The sequence below is a fragment of the Lactuca virosa genome, chromosome 7 (genome assembly GCF_052849685.1).
Source record: "Lactuca virosa cultivar CGN04683 chromosome 7, Lactuca_virosa_CGN04683_v6, whole genome shotgun sequence".
Taxonomy (NCBI): Eukaryota; Viridiplantae; Streptophyta; class Magnoliopsida; order Asterales; family Asteraceae; genus Lactuca; species Lactuca virosa.
Window position 1 is genome coordinate 75,527,349 of NC_136432.1, and position 18,168 is coordinate 75,545,516.

General features: G+C 36.0%; 1 protein-coding gene across 3 annotated transcripts; it reads right to left on the minus strand.

The window, feature by feature from the left end:
• Positions 1-338: 338 nt before the first annotated feature.
• LOC145123362 (uncharacterized) lies at positions 339-4,331 on the minus strand. 3 transcript variants are annotated; one of them, XR_013715110.1, is made up of 7 exons: positions 3,903-4,331; positions 2,631-3,146; positions 2,434-2,544; positions 2,185-2,307; positions 2,072-2,119; positions 1,233-1,659; positions 339-1,124 (listed from the first exon to the last, which is right to left on the minus strand). XR_013715110.1 is itself a non-coding variant. In XM_079058572.1 (7 exons), exons 1-7 carry the CDS (start codon positions 4,150-4,152, stop codon positions 1,021-1,023), a joined length of 1,317 nt encoding a protein of 438 aa, XP_078914698.1. In that variant the 5' UTR covers positions 4,153-4,331; the 3' UTR covers positions 339-1,020. The 3 variants fall into 3 exon arrangements, 2 of the variants coding, with proteins under 2 accessions (XP_078914698.1, XP_078914699.1); XM_079058572.1 differs by having other exon boundaries at positions 1,495-1,659; XM_079058573.1 differs by lacking the exon at positions 2,072-2,119 and having other exon boundaries at positions 1,495-1,659.
• Between the last annotated feature and the right edge of the window lie 13,837 nt (positions 4,332-18,168).

Sequence of the window (18,168 nt, forward strand, 5' to 3'; positions counted from 1 at the left end):
GTATTAGCGGCGACAATAGGGCAATAGCGGTGACACATTGGAGGGAAAAGTCAGCGCGTTTTCGCTTTCCTCTACAACCGTTGGATCGAAAACAAATCGGACGGATGGGGGTAATTTGACGCGGATCGCCGTTTGCGAGTATTACCGGCGACCTCTTTAGTGGCGACAAGGGGCAATAGCGGCGACATGTAACGTGTCAATTACATGTCGCCGCTATTGCCCCTTGTCGCCGCTAAAGAGGTCGCCGGTAATGCCAAGATTTCTTGTAGTGATAACACAAATAAAAATATTTATGGTCAAAGTTGAAGAAAAAGACATCAAAAGTCAAAAGTAGACAATTAATTTGGGATGGAGAGAATATATTTGTTTCACAAGTGTGGATGGTACATGCAATAATCGTGGCATATTACAAAGTTGAGATCAACACATATTCAGTTCAAAATGACTCGAGTATTTTCTTTCACTTCACCTGTATTCAGTCCACTGTTCTAGAATTTTAAAAAAATATTTTAATAGAAGGGGCGATCTCTTTTCTTACCAAACATACTACGACCATATGTGGCACTCATCAAGTCTATGAGAAGACGGGACTGCAGGGTCACAAAAGCAACAATTGGCAGGCATGTGAACACAACTATTGTAATAAGAATCTTTGAATTGCTTTGGCCAAATACAAGGTACAATGTTGCACCAGAAGCTACGAGCATAGCTGTTGTTGAGATGAACAAGGTGGCCAAACCAATTATCAACTTTGTAGGCAACATCAAGAGAAAGTCCTGCTCAGCATAACGCGCCGTGAGAATCGACAGAAACATTAACAACGAAGTAACAGCTGCAAATAATGATATGGCATCTGATATTGCAAATACTGTGAAGGCAATGTTGTTCGTAAAAACTGGGATCCCTGTGTCCTGATTGTTTCCTCCTGGCACTGTAATGGCCGCTGCAAACACAATGGTGGTGATCAATGCAGCTGCAATCGTGTACGACTCCGCAGTGGCCTTCAACCATTTTTCTCCCTCAATCACAAGGTCCTTGTGTTCTCTTGTAAATACCATTTGAGGTGTTTCGTTGAAAAAGTTCTTTTGTTTGACGATTAAAGGAGATACATATCCTTGGACCTCCTACAAGATTACAATATGTTAATTCGTTGTTAACCAATAACCATGCTTGATAAATAATTTTTGTTCTGCAGTGTAAAATTCAAAATTTGAAACATTTGAGGATCGTACATTAAACCATTGTAATTCACGTTGTATTTGTAAAAAAGCCCCCGATATAAGATCCAGTTTGCTGGAAGGCGCCAATCTTCCAGCCAAGTGCAAGAGGTTATTCTGATAAGGGTCTTTGATTGTTCGATAACCATTTTTATGTTCGCTCATTTGATAAATTAGATTGTAAACCTTTTCAGAACGATTTATCACAGCATATTGAATAATATATGTCCATCTTGGTTGGTAGTCCAAATTGCAGATGGGAAAAACCTTACGATACCTTCTACAACCTGATATGCATTCTGTCCTGTTGCTTCAATAATCGGATGCTCGTAATAGTCACGAGAGGAGTACCAATGCGTATCCTTTATCAATTGACATACCTTGGACAATAGTTGCATAGCTTCACCATAAACTCGAACTCTCTTTCTAATCAATGGCCACACTGAGACATAGATGGAAATTGAGTAAATTAAATAAAGAAATTGACTTTGTTTATGAGATGTATACAGTGATGATAACTGTTATATATTCATCTTGTTGAGTGGTGAAGCCACTTGTTTAGTGGCAGACAAAAGTAAAGGCAGAAAACATGCAAGAAATCATGGCACCATGTTTCACGGATCATGATTAGCAGCTACTTTTGACAACTTGCAATTTCAATCTCTATATATAGTAATCATATGTATTTGTAAACGGTGTACCAAGATCAATAGAATATATTCCTAGTTACCAAGAGTGGACGTAGGTCAGAAATTCGACCGAACCACTATAAATCATTGTGTTCTTGTTTTTCTATAATTTGTGAGCTGAGAGAGAGAGTTTCGTGTTAGTGTCTCGATCCTAACACATCTTACCTAACATCTTAAGGATTAGCGGGAAAAACATAATAATCCCGTAAATTCCTGCATGACACGACATAATTAAATCAAAAGTACATCGAAAAAGATATCAACTGATCATGACCTACCAACAAAGAATAGCCAGAATAATGTTTCCACCCATGATCCGCAAAATGGAACACATCTCTCAACCATACCATCCTGAACACTGTTCAGAGCTTCTTTTACTCTGTTACCCATTATGCTAGTCCCTTGAACATATATAGAAATTTGGTATACATGCAGAAAGTTCGTTAGGGAGGCCTTCCTAATAATAAATTGAGAATTTAAATTAAGAAACATATAGAATCAAGATAAAAATAAAGAGACTAATTAACCTATATATTTTTCTAATATATTGAGTTCTTTTGGGAAATTTTGAGCTATAGCCATAAGCACAGCATCATCTTTGAATGTTTGGTAACGCTCCACCAAATTAAGTGCCAAGCCTAGATATATTGGAAAGTTAGTTGTATCGATCAATAAAATGGCTAGTTTCTTTAGTAAGGAAAATTTGAATTCAATAGAGACTTACGGAAATCTTTAGATGAAATAAGAATAGCTAGAAGCTCATCACCACTTCTGTCAGAAAACTGAGTATCATTCATGTTGTCAGTTTTACTGAAATGCAACAGAATCTCAGACATCTTGGTATCCATATTGCAAAGAGCTATGGCTAGTGGTGTCTGATTCCTGTAGTCGCTGGTGAACAGCAAATCCGTGTTTCTTGTCACCAGGATTTTAGCAGCTTCAGTGTTGCCAACAATAGCAGCAACATGAAGTGGCGTGCTTCCTTCTGAATTTATCTGATAATGTAGTTGTGTTGGTGTGTCCTGTATAGTTTCCAACATTTTTTGTAACAATTTCGGCTTTTTGGTGTTACTCGCTGCTACATGGAGTGCTGTGTTGCCATTATTGGTGATTTCGCTAAACAGTGTAACATATCCGGTCTTCAAAATGCTATCAACTTTATCCCAATCTCCATCTAGAGTAGCCCGGTGCAAATTTTTGTGAGCCTCTTCTATTCTTGTCTCTTTTGGGTCAGGTAAATCTGCAATTGGGTCTCAACATAAAAAAACCATATATACAAGATAGAAAAATATGTGCTCTAATATAATCTAATCATTGTTGCACTTATACATTATCAGGAAAGAGATCAAACTTCAGCCAAATTAATTATGGCTTTTAATTTGTTCTTGCTTCTTGATATGCATACAGGAGAGAAAGATGCAAAGACGTACGATAGTGTACATAAAAAATGAAGAAAAAAACACAGCTTAAACTACACCCTGTACGTTTTATCTAAATGGTACAATAAAGGTCCCTAAACTTAATTAAGCATGAGGTCTTGTGGGTATATGGTCTCAAGGTGAAGCTTCCAAAGAGGTTGGCCTCCTCATCACAACACCATTCCGCCAAAACACTGGGTTGGTCATGTTTATGCGTGGAGAAGAAGAGACAGAGAGAGGGAAGTCTTCTCTCTCTCTCTCTCTCTCTCTCTCTCTCTCTCTTGTTGCTTTCCGTATCATTAGGGACTCAGAAGACGACAGAAGAACAATAGAACAAGGAGATGCATTACCTCTCTTGGGATATAAAATACATTCAAATAAAAATACAAATTAAGGGAATCGTGATAAAAACTTTTTTGTAGAGTAAGGAACATCTTTTAAGCCGGTGTACATATTGTAAAGAGGCTACACATATATCTAGCTATTTTACCATATAAAAAACTAATATAAATCCTAGCTACTAATTAACTCAAATAAAAAATAGATTAATTAGCAAACAATAAAGAGATTAATTGTACCTACAAGTCGTTGAGGATTATAGATAGACCCCAGTTCATCCCATAGAGATTTTGCATCAAAATCTGCATCAACGGTTCGATGGATGTTTTCTTTGAGACAGTACAAAACGTAGCAGAGTGCTTCTTCTGAAAGAGAACCAAGGATCCAACCTTTCACAACTGCATCAGATCTTCTCCACAGTCTGTAACTGTCACCACCTTCTTGTTTTGCAGTGTAGTGAAAGAATTCTCCACTGATGAAACCAAGCATATCATGACTCTCTAACAGACATCGAATCTGTGCTTCCACATATGATACTTGTCCCTGCCACTCAGCTTCACACTAATAAAGCTTGATGCAGAAAGATTTGATGGGTATGGGTATTCTGTCACTCTGCCATATTGATTGGAGCTTGAACCCTCCATCTTTGTATATCTCTTCTTTATCTGCTCTGTTAATCCTCATTAATTCCTTCTCCTTACCTATTTAAGAAACAAAGATGGAGTTGACTTGTTCTGCATGCTGACAAAAGCCACGTCAGGCTAATTGCTTGTTTAAAAATTAATTATAAAACGAGGTAAGATCCATGAGGCATGGAAGATGACATCATCTTATAATAGTATATGCTAATTAAATAATACAGCTAATCACATACGTACATACACGTGTTAGTGTTAGAGAGTTACCTTTTCGCATAAATTTTTCTGCGAACAAGTTGTACATTTGATCCCAAATTTTTTATATATTTACCTATAATTAATGAATCTTCGATGTTCAATTATTTCATAATTCATATAATCAATCAAAATTCTCTATTCATTGATGTAACCATTTATTGAAAAATCATGAACTTTGTCACTAAGTGGTAGTATTTTAATCCACTAGTACCATTACTCTTTGTAAAGTGGATTGCAATGAAAATTGTAATTATATTAAATTGCAGATATGTCCAATGTTCATGGATTAGATGGGATGGGCAATGAGTTAAAGCCGGTAAAATTTTACCGCTGGCCATGCATGAAAACTTTATTGTTCAGTTTTTATCGTTTTTACTAAATGACGAATGCATTAGGTAAGATTATAAAACCACACTATTAATGCTAATAGTATTTATTAATAGAGTTAATGCTGAAATTATAGGTAATTGAATACATTTTTTTTACGGATTTTGACCGTCTGGACATGTTTTTTTCAGCTAAGTTTTTGAAGTTTTACTGGTTATTAATTTTTTTTGAACAACCAACCAAATTTTAAAACGAGTTTGGCAAAAGCTAGAAAATTAAGTTACTTTGTACATAGAATCAAATTTGCATTCTTTATCCAATCACACCACTGATTTAAGTCATTTTACATCTACTCCAAATCCAATAAAATGAAATTGCTACTATAGAATATTATCTTCTCATTGAAAATCATGTTGTTGGGAAACTCCAAATAACCCAAAAAGTGAATAAAGTTGCTACATCAACCCATTCCCTTTAAGTAGCCTTCAAATTAGATTTTTCTCCCGAACTCGCGCGCCACATCCAAAGAATCATGAATAATCGTAATGCTCCACCATCTACAAACCTTACTCCTCAACTCATTATAAAATCATGTTTTACCTATTAATTTGAACCTTCTGAAAAAAAAAATGGATCCATTTTCAAATAATTGACTCAAAATTACCAATTCTTAAGGTATCTTTTCAAATTCAAAATACTAAAAGTTCTTTTTCAACTTAAAATTAAATTAGCTAGTAGAGCTGCTTGCTGCAGAGAGATTTGATGGGTATGGGTATATGGGTTTTCTTCTCAACTTCGGGTATGGTATTGATTAGAGCTTTAGCTTGCCATCTTTGTATCTTTTCTCTGTCTATCTGTCAATCCTCCTTCCATACATCTGCTTACATAGTTTGAATATAAAAGAGTTGGACTTTTTTGCTGAAAAAAACAACATATGTTAAGATTTCATGCTCCCCACCTAATCCAAGCTTATAATATTACGTTTAGGTTGATCTTAAATAATACAACTTAATTATGATTATCTTAATTCAATGTTTGTTTTATATATTGGTCTTAAACTAATGTTTAAATATGTGTTGACAAACATGTGATTCCCACCTAACCCCCACCTAAAATATTAGGCTTACTGAATGTTAGATAAGATGTTATCTTCATCTGTTCTTAATCATTCAACTAATCTAATTATATAAATCAATCTGGGTAACAAGGAAGATAATGACACAGCAAGATGGTGTGTGCTTTTTTCTTGGAAGCTCTTTCGTAGGCGGGCATACATTTTTACCCGAAGAATGTTTGTTTTTCAGAATGCAGACCTAATCAGTTCTAAGCCACCTCTGAAATTGCACCAGGAGATCAAAAACACCACAATGAAGCTATACCTATCTTGATCAGCTTTAATCCTCCGATAGCTTTTGTAATTTGATGAACCTCGATTATAACCTTGTGAAAATCACCTATTTGATCAGAGTTGTATTTGGTTTGGGTTTGAGGGTTCAAAAATACATAAAGCGGCACCAACAGGGGAACCCTCATCAAGCCCCGGTGGGGTTTCCACTTCCTTGCATCTTCGATCTCATTCCATTTTCTCGGTGATGTTTCTTGGATATAATTTCGAAACCATCGATTTGGTCCATGGTGCTCACAATTGGGTTCATAGTTCGAATAAGGTGAGACATGGAAGCCTTACCCTTCAATCATAGGTTATACATCACAAGAAAGATACATTGATTAGAGATAATGTTGGTTGGAACCACAAGAATTGCCTCATGATGCCTTGGATTTCTGAGTCTCGTGTTCAAGAATGAACAAGAATGAAACAGTACCTACAAGACTACAAGCCTAGAATCCCGACTTTGACTTAATCCAAACGACCACGACATCGCTTCTCAATTGGGAAGTGAGTCGTACACAACAATATTTCTCCATACACAATAGTTTTGTTTTATAAAATATGTACAATACAATATTGTAAAACATAAATTGTTGTGTATGAAGAAAAAAAAATGTTGTATACGAATAACACCTTTTTCAATTCTCAATTTTCTAAAAAAGACCGGACCATAATTTTTTCTTGTCCAAAACCGGTCCTAAAAAACAGACTGTTTCGAGACCCGTTCCAAAAAATATCAGACAGTTTCGAAACCTACACAAGATTGGTTTCAAAAAAGAGCGGAAGCAAAAGTTTATAATTATATAATTTTTGTGTTAGTTACATATTTTTTAATTACATATTACCAACTTCTATTTTTTCTTTTATTAAATTTTAGTTATTATTTTTAATAATCCTAGTACATTTTTTTAGTGTTAATTACATGTTTGTTAAGAAAAAGGTTTGAAAAAAAAAAAACTGGAACCAAACCGAAAAAAGCGCATGCAAAGACCCAGACACTCGACGAGACTTATCCTAAAAAAGATCGTTCTAGAAAAATACCTACCTGAGAAGTGTTGTACCATCGACCCAATACTTATTTATGTTTGCATCTTTGTAAATCACGCTTACTATTTTCTTAATTCATTTTAACTAGTAAAAATTTCCATGATTCGTGATGGGCAGGAGGGGTGTTGTTGCTCAAACACTGCAAATGTAAAACGTTTGTTTTAGTGTTATCGTCTATGGATTTGAAGATGGATAAAGCACCAAATGGGATGTCTAATTAAACAAAGGGGAAGTACAATACTATATTTCGATAAGTTTCCGTCACTTCCTCTTCAACCGTTTTTACATCATATATTGTTTTTGAATAATCAAAGAAATAAATACATTTCTGAGTTAAAAAATAAAATTGCATCAATTTAGTTAACAAGGGTGATGGTTTCTACATGAAAGTGACTGTATATTCCAAATTTACCCCTGAAGCTTTTGCTTTAGTTTCAGTTTAAACACAAGCAAATAGTTTCTGACACAAAAGGGGGAAACCAACAAATAATGGAATCAAATGTCACAAAAACAACATGAATACCTAGAACTAACAACATCAATAATGGATCACAAGGCCTCTGTCTTATGATGAAAAATAATATAAAGGATCGTGATTTCTGAACAAAAACTGCAATGGTCAAGAAATTTGTAACGCCCGCAGATTCAGGCTAGTCAATTTAGAGATAATAAACGTTAAAAATAACTTTTTGATAGAAGATTATTTAGAATAAATAATCTTAACCAAATTATAGTATATGTCACAAGGATTCCGTACATATAAAGATCGCTGAAATCTGACTTATAACGAAGAAGTTATGACCCGTCGAAGTTTTGCGACAAAACCAGCACGGCTCCGCGTAACATAAAAATGAATTTTTGATAAATTACTTTTTAGCCTTAGTGATCTAAATGAAAGTCATAGTATATGTAAAACCGAGAGCGTACAAAAAAAACATCCAAATCTAACTTCGTTTGACGGAGTTATGATTTTTCTAAGATTTAGCATAACAGTGTACAACCCGTAAATCGAATTTTAGATCGATCAATTTTTAGCCGACACAACCTAAATGAGAAATGAAGATCTCATTAATAAGAGCTCAATGATATAAAAATAGTCAAAAACAGACATCGAATGAAAAAGTTATGAATTTTTAACGTATTTTAACTGTTTAAGTCTGTTAAAATATAACTTTAAAAACATATTCAAAATTAGCCGATGAAGTCTAAACGAATGTTGTAGATCCCGTCGATACCTACGCATAGATATAAATAACATCAAAAATGGAGCTCGTATGCAAAATTTACGGATTTTAGAAGATAATTAGTTTTTGGAGTAACCAGTGAGCGACACGTGGCGCGTTCTGAGCCACTGCTTCATCACCACGGCTTGGCACTAGATGATGACACCTGGCCACGAACGTCCAACGTTTTGTAAGGGAATGCCCCGCATTCGAACCAGGCTCAACCTATAAATAGAGGTGCAAATCACCCCAAAAAACCCACACCTTTCCCATTTTTTCTCTCTCAAACACCCCTCTTAGCCCCTCCTATTCCCTAGCACTTCCCGAGTTCTAGAGGCGAGTCCCGGAGCGCCAGAAGGCTCCGAGAAGAAGAGATTTTGGATCGGAAGTTCTGCCCCTGCAGAGCCCGGTTCCTAGCCAAACCCCCTTATAAGTAAGTTATGCTTCCCCTACTTTAAGTATAGCTTATGTTTAAGTTTATTATCGCTATTATGAACCTATAAACAATATATATAAGTATTATAAAATATACAAAGTGTTATTCTAATACATTTTAACTGCTCGCGGTACGGGGAATCTGGTTTGAAGGACCGCATAGGATTGTTGGATTTCAGAACAACTTAAATGCCAAAATGGTATTGCCCTCCGGTGTTTCATGTCTGGCCCATGTCTGTACATAGTGGTTGAAAAGTATTGTTTAACATTTAGAAAAAAATATCGCTCGTAATTATAGACTAATAATTAGTCACAATAAATATTAGACTAAAATCTAGTAATAATGATACTAGGTTTCGTCGAAGGAAAATGAAATTGTTAGAAGCGAAGCGCTGCCCGAGTTTGGAGTCACCACATTAACAAGTGAGTGCATAGTCCCTTTCATGAACATGATTTTAATACAAGTATTGATTAAAGTATTAAATATATGTTTGTGTGTGAAATATTTGTCATTTCCTGAAATATGTGTTCAGAGCATATTTGATAATATATAATGATTTAGGATACAGAACAAACCTAAATTAATTGAGATGGATATCGGGTAGTATATTCTAATGAGTGTGGGTGAGATATACACGGAGGGTGGAAATTTAAGATTTTTCATTGATCCGAGAGCATCGATTAGACATAGTTTTTTGTCCTTAGTCCGAGAGTATGGAGATGACATAGTTATTTGTCATTAATCCGGGAGCGTGGATTAGACATGGTCAGTTATCCATAGTCCGAGAGTATGGAATGGGCATAGTTATTGATCCGAGAGCATGTATTAGACATACCTGATCTGGAAGTATGGATTAGGTAAAGAGGTTAATTTTTGATCCAAGAGTATAGATCGTGTCGTTGTGAGGATCGACAGGGTCGAGTAAAATTGCTTATATGAGGTGAAATAGTATATATTGTGAGTTTTAAAACATATACATATATATATATATATATATATATATATATATATATATATATATATATATATATATATATATATATATATATACATACATATATATATATATATATATATATAACATTGTAGGATTGAAATCCCTATGTACTCACCAGGATTCCCAACCTGACCCACTCAGTTTATTTGTATCATAATTATCGATACTAAGACATGTAAATCACTAGTGTAAATGATTTTAAGGTTTGTTTATGCTTATGTTTCTGTATTGACAATGACATCCCAAAGCTTTAATATAAACAAGATACATTTCTTCGGAAATGCTATGATAATATTATTTATCATGTTTTCTGGGAACAAATTCCGCAATATTATCCTTTAAAAAGGATACTCTGATTTTTAAATAAGCATAAATAAAATTTTTAAAATGACCCTGAATTTAGGGATGTCACAGTTGGTATCAAAGAATTAGTTTAGGCGAACTAGGGGTAAGGATTTATTTCTAGACTTAAACTTATATTGCTAAGCGATGATCGTGAAGAGTGTGTCTAATACATTTTAGGTAGTACACCTGAATAGACACAAGCACTATCTTATTTAGGGAAGATGCCTAAAATGCTTTTATATGCTAAATGATTTGTGATGCTTTATAATGCCATCATTTGATCGGGTCTATGGACTATTGCCGAACAAATCTAAAAATTTTAGGTGTTCATATTTCTAAACGTTTAAATACGGTATTAGAACTGACATGTAACTTTTCAGAGTGATAAGGAGATTTATACGTCTATCGTAAATAAAGATTTCCATATCTTAACTCTCGTCACTGAACACCGAACGTATGATTTGGTGTATAGATCGACATGGTAAGAACTCGAAGCAGATTTGGAAACACTAATGCTAATTAGCGGTCTGTGATTGAACGTGCACCAGAGGTAGCAGCTGCACCCAAACCAATCATGATGGTAGGAGTCCAGGAAATGATTCGGGTTATGATGGTCGAGCAAAGGAAGGAGATGAGACAAATGCTACTTAATAATAGGGATGAACCTACTGTGCCTGTTGTGCATCCCGAATTGAATGAAGAACTATCAGAGGATGGAAACTACAGTCGTACTGTGAGTCAAGTTGGACCCCGAGTGGTCAAGAGGAACGACCTAGATAGAGGGATTGATAGGGATGGGCGTATGTATAAGAACTTCTTGGGTGCCAAACCACCAAGTCTTTCTGGAAGCCCAAAGCCAGTGGAAATTATGGATTGGATCTCCGAGATGGAAATGGTATTTGAAAGCTGCAACTGCAGTGATAAGCAAAAGACTGTCTTTGCAGTCAGACAGCTAAAGACGGGAGTTTTAAGTTGGTGGAAGTTGTTGGCAGATACAATGTTGAAGGGAGAAGCCATGTGAATGTCTTGGGAAACATTCATGGAGCATTTGAAAATGCAATACTGCTCAGAGATAGATTTGATAGATCTAAACAATGAGTTTCAGAACCTAAAGAAAGGGAAGATGAGTGTTGATAATTATGTCACCGCATTCACTGAGAGGATGAAGCTATTCCCTTACTTAGCGCCTATTGAAATCTCCAAGATAGATAGGTTTGCTAACGGATTGCCAGAGGACTTTGGCCCAACGGTCAAAATGGCAACTACTTTGAAGACAACCATTAGAGCATTTAAGAATGTTGAGACCCAGATAAGGGAAAAGGGTCTGGAGAGATCCGAAGTTGGCGAGACGAGGAAGTTTGAGGGGTCTTCAAGATCCGACAAGAAAAATAGGTTCCTGAAGTCTGACCCCCCCCCCCCCCCAAATGTATGGGGATAGTAATGAAGAAAAGTGGTGTGACAAGTTCAGAAGGAAGCATATTGGGAGATGCTCTAAAGAGGTGACCTACTTCAAATATGGGAAGACTGGTCACTATGCCAGCGAATGCACAACCAAGAGAGAAGTCTGCTTTAAGTATGGTGAAGAAGGACACTTCCTGCAAGATTGCCCAAATAGGGAAGGAGCGACAAAGCCAAACGTACCACCAAAGCTAAAGGCAAGAGCATTCCATATGATCATTGATGAAGCAGGTGACAATACAAGGCATCAAGAGTAAAGGACTTTATATCCGAAGATCAAGATATAAAGTAGCCATGCGGATAGTATCATGCGGTGTAGCCTATTAGAGGCATAGTATAGGTGGAACATGAACATCTATGTAATCGTTTCAAGAAATAATATATAGCTTGGTTATGTTATCCGATGTGTTAAATAACTATGTGAAATGCTTGTATGGTGACTTGGAGAACTGCGAGAAAATACTTGGGATGAGTGTGAGTAGGTGTGAATCATAGTAGAGGCCTATACTACCGGAAGCACAAGACTCACACTTACATCAGGGAAAGTCACAAGGTTACCAAGGCACTAGTAATTGATTCTGTTTTGTTCATGTCTGTCGTTACCATTGTTTCGATAATGACTAAGAAGATGATTATTCCGACCCTAGTGGTCATATCAAATCAAGTCCGAATAAGATGAGTGTGTTATGTGGTTCAGAGAACCAACTTCGATGTAGTATCCAACTTAAGCTAGAAGATTGAAGGAAAAAATAATCGAAGCGATCAGTAGAAGTATCGTGATCGTTGGTAAAGTAAGAAGCTTGTAGATAGAAGTGCTACATGCTAAAATGTGATTATATCACATTAGAACATGAAGGAAGGTATATTCCATTCTAGAATTCGACTCTAAAAGACCTATGTCTAAGCATTGCATCATATGATGAGAGGTCATTAGAACATGACCTATCGGTCTGTTACGATAATCGAAGTAACGAACCTATCTTAAGTTAAGTAGGAGTCTCCAACAAGGATCAAGTTTATAACTCCAAGATTACAATTTAAAGTCCAATATAGGATAAACAGTGGGTGCAATATAGGATAAGAGTTACGATTATTACATAGGATGATAAGATAACTTATGGAGTCATTGTACGAACCCTGTTTTGTTGATGACTCTGGGACGTAATAATCCTAAGGGGGAGATAATTGTAACGCCCGCAGATTCGAGCTAGTCAATTTAGAGATAATAAGCGTTAAAAATGGATTTTTGATATAAGCGTATTTAGAATAAATAATCTAAGCCAAATTATAGTATATGTCACAAGGATTCCGTACATATAAAGAACGCTGAAATCCGACTTATAACGAAGAAGTTATGACCTATCGAAGTTTTGCGACAAAACCAGCACAACTCCTTGTAACGTAAAAAGTTAATTTTTGATAAATTACTTTTTAGCCTTAGTGATCTAAACGAAAGTCGTAGTATATGTTAAACCGAGAGCGTACAAAAAAAGAACGTCCAAATATGACTTCGTTTGAGGAAGTTATGATTTTTCTAAGATTTAGCATAACAGTGCACAACCCGGAAATCGAATTTTAGATCGATCGATTTTTAGCCAACACAAGCTAAATGAGAGTTAAAGATATCATTAATAGGAGCTCAACAATATACAGACAGTCGAAAACGGACGTCGGATGAAAAAGTTATGAATTTTTAACGAATTTTAACTGTCTAAGTCTGTTAAAATATAACTTTAAAAATAAAGTCAAAATTAGTCTACGGAGTCTACACGAAAGTTGTAGATCCCATTGATACCTACACGTGGATATAGTTAACGTCAAAAACGAAGCTCGTATACAAAAGTTACGAATTTTAGAATATAATTAGTTTTTGGAGTAACCAGCGAGCGACACGTGGCGCGATCTGAGCCACTACTTCCTCACCACGGCTTGGCACCTAATGATGACATCTAGCCACGAATGCGCAACATTCAGCAAGGGAACGCTCCACGTATGAAACGGACATAGCCTATAAATAGAGGCACTAATCACCCCCAAAACTCACACATTTCCCATTCTTTCTCTCTCAAACACCCTTCTTAGCCCCTCCTATTCCCTAGCACTTCCCGAGTGCTAGAGGCGAGTCCCGGAGCGCCATAAGGCTCCGAGAGGAAGAGCTTTCGGCTCGGAAGTTCTGCCCCCGTAGAGCCCGGTTCCTAGCCAAACCCCCTTGTAAGTAAGTTATGCTTACCCTATTTTCAGTATAGCTTATGTTTAAATTTATTATCGTTATTATGAACCTATAAACAATATATGTAAGTATTATAAAATATACAAAGTTTTATTATAATAAATTTTAATTGCTTGCAGTACGGGGAATCTGGTTTGAAGGACCACATAGGGTTGTTGGATTTCAGAACAACTTAAATGCCAAAATGGTATTGCCCTCCGGTGTTTCATGTCTGGCCCCTATCTATACATAGTGGTTGAAAAGTATTGTTTAAAACTTATAAAACAATATCGCTCGTAAATGTAGACTAATAATTAGTGGCAATAAATATTAGACTAAAATCTAGTGATAATGATACTAGGTTTCTTCTAAGGAAAATAAAAGAAGCGAAACGTTGCTCGAGTTTGGAGTCATCACTTTAACAAGTGAGTGCATAATCTTTTTCATGAACATGATTTTAATACAAGTATTGATTAAAGTATTAAATATATGTTTTTGTGTGAAATATTTTTCATTTCTTCAAATACGTGTTAAGAGCATATCTAATAATATATGATGATTTAGGATACAGAACAAACCTAAATTAATTGAGATGGATATCGGGTAGTATCTCTCTGTGAGTGTGGGTGAGATATACGTGGAAGGTCGAACTTTAAGATTTGTCATTGATCCGAGAGCATGGATTAGACATAGTAATTTGTCCTTAGTCCGAGAGTATGGAGAGGACATAGTTATTTGTCATTAATTCGGGAGCATGGATTAGACATAGTCAATTGTCCCTTGTCCGAGAGTATGAAATGGGCATAGTTATTGATCCGAGAGCATGGATTAGACATAGCTGATCCAGGAGTATGGATTAGGTAAAGATTTTAATTGTAGATCCGAGAGTATAGATCGTGTCGTTGTGAGGATCGACGGGGGTAGGGTAAAATTGCTTATATGTGGTGAAATTGTATATATTGTGAGTTTTAAAACACACATATATATATATATATATATATATATATATATATATATATATATATATATATATATATATATATATATATATATATATATATATATATATAACATTGTGGGATTGAAATTCCTATCTACTCACCAGGTTTCCCAACATGACCCAGTCAGTTTATTTGTATCACAGGTATCGATACGAAGACACATTACACTGAGAGATTAAAGGAGATGTAAATCACTAGAGTAAATGAATGTAAGGGCTGTTTATGCGAATGTTTCTGTATTGACAATGACATCCCACAGTTTTAGTATAAAGAAAATATATTTTTTCTGAAATGCGTTGATAATATTATTTAGACTAAACTGCACAAATGGTCCTTGTGGTTTGTCGAAAATTGTCACTTTGGTCCAAATAGGTTTGGACTAGCACCAGTGGTCCAAAAGTTTGATTTTGTTGCGAGTTTGGTCCAATTTACTTTGAATTTTTTTTAAAATGATACATTTGCCTTTTTTTTAATTTTATTTTCTATTTTTTAATTTTGTTATATTTCTGATTTAAATTAAACAAAAAAGAAAAAAAAAGAAATCTATTTCCAGTCCACCCTCCTCTAAACAACACCACCACCACCGATCACCATCTCCTCTCTCTCTCTCTCTCTCTCTCTCTCTCTCTCTCTCGTTGGAATACCTCCGATCTCAACCCTCACCAGCATGCTCTTTGTTTCTTCTTCGGCGATGGAAATAGATCTGCAAATGAAGGTTTACTTCGAGCTAGGTTTTGCTGAGGAACAATCAAGTCGAATGAGAAGATGAAAGGCGGCGAGAGACAATATGTTTGCTTTTGACGGTGGTATTTCACAAACCGGCTTCCAGATCTGGACGGAGGAGGATCTGAATCCTCGGCACCAGATTTGTCGATTCAGGTTTTGTAAGGATGCATTTCAGATTCTCGGAGGTGGCATTATCTAGAAACCCCCAATATTGACGACGTTCCAGATCTGTAAATGTCGTTGTCTACACAAATCGATGATAGCTTCGTCTGGAAATTACAAACGTCGCCTCCGTCTCTCGCTCATTCTCCAACAAGTCTCGTCTCTCTCAATCCGACGACCATTTAGGGTTTTAAGATCCGACAAGTTAGGGTTTTAGATCGCCGACGTCCTTCTTCTTTACTGAAAACCCTAATCCATATGAGATAAGGTGGCGGTGCTAGGGTTGCAGAAGTTGGTGATGGTTTTTGTCAAAAATCGGGGTTATGGATATGGTTTCCGGTGGAGAAGACGAACCAAGAAAGTGAAAAAAGGGTCTCTGGTGGTGGGAATTGATTAGGATTTGTTGTAGATGATGGCGACTTTCAGATTTGTTGGAGGTTGCTGGTGACAGAGATGATGGAGGCTGTAGGTGGGGTTGAAGGCGGTGGTGCCAAAGACGAAGACGGTGGTGGCGTTGACAATGATTTTGGATGACGGTGGTTTCCGTCAGTGACACCGATTTCTGGTGATGACACCGGTTTCTAGGCTTTATGAACTGTTCTTGAGAGCCATGAAGAACAAACGAAGAGGGAAGGAGAAATATTGGGGAAGAGGAGAGAGAGAGAGAGAGAGAGAGAGAGAGAGAGAGATTTATTTTTATTTTCTTGTTTTTTAGAGAGAGATAGAGATATGTATTTTTATCTTTATTTTATTGTTTTTTTTTTAAATCTGAAAATCAGGAAAACAAATAAGAAAAAAGATAAAATATATTAACAGGGGCAGATCCGTCATTTTGAAAAAATCAGAACATATTGGACTAACAACGCAACAAAATGAAAGTTTTGGACCACTGGTGCTAGTCCAAACCTTTTTGGACCAAAGTGGCAATTTTCGACATACCACAGGGACCATTTGCGCAGTTTTGTCTATTATTTATCATGTTTTCTAGGAACAAATTCCGCAATATTATTCTTTAAAAAGAATACTCTGATTTTTAAATAAGCATAGGTTAAATTTTTAAAATGACCGTGAATGTGGAGATGTCACAAAATTTTAAACTGAAACCAAATTAAAGGAAATTTGAATTGAGGTTTACACGGGTTGAAAATCAGTTTATTTGCTAAAATTCACTTTGTACAATATAAATTCCCGTTTCAAATAGATGGTTTTTTTAATAGAAAAATGGAGGAATACGAATGGGTTTTCTTACTGCAAAGGAGGCCAGAGGTGTGAAGCGACGCTGGAAGGAGGTGTGAGGCGACGCTAGGAGGCGGCAAAGGAGTAGATCGGAGGTGGGAGGAACCGACAACGATGGAAGAGATGTCGGATGTGGAGGAACGCTGTCGTCATCTTGGGCAAATGAGGCAGATGAACGTACATATTTCCAGTTAGGGTAATTTTAGTGATTATCAAACGGGATAACTCAGATCGAGTGAGACTTAGGGGTCGTTTGATAGTTATTAAGTGGGTTAGAGTTGACTGAGTTAGAAGTTCTGACTGAGTTAGCTTTTTAGACTTAGGGGTCGTTTGATAGTTACTAACTGAATTAGAGTTGATTGGGTTAGAAGTTCTGACTAAGTTAACTTCTTACTGAAACTTGTTATTTGACTTTGCATCTAACTGGACGTGTAAAATGACTATATTATACTCTCAGACAGTTTTTTTATAATAACTCATTTATGGTTTACCATTTAATTTATAACATGAAACTATGATTACCAATTTGTCGATAAATCGCCTCCCCCAACCAACCCAACAAAATTACGCAATTGCCCATCTATTTAGATAAAAGAGATTAACGTCACTTTCATTGAAGGCTATTTCCAATTCCTAGCCACATCATGTTAGAAAATCATGGGACCATTCTATAAATGAACATATATATTGTTATCATTTAAATCCAAGATATTATGGCAAGTGTATAAGATTGTTGATGGACCGATATTCACTTACTATTTGTGGCTTGAGTTCCCAGTTTGACTCAAGATCCTCAAGATCCCTTCCATCTCTCACATTAGGGTTTATCTCCATCTATAAATATATGTGATGATGAGCAAATCAAGATACACGAAATTACTTCACAAATTCATTTTTTATTGCAAAGGGTTTTTATAGCTGTCTTGAGATCAATTGGAAAACCAAGCTTGTTCTTCAGATCCAAAAGCTTCAATGGAAGTAGGTAAACATTCTCCTTCTCCTATCTTCTTTTATCCAGATTCAAGTTTGAAGGTATAGCCTTGAAAGCTTCC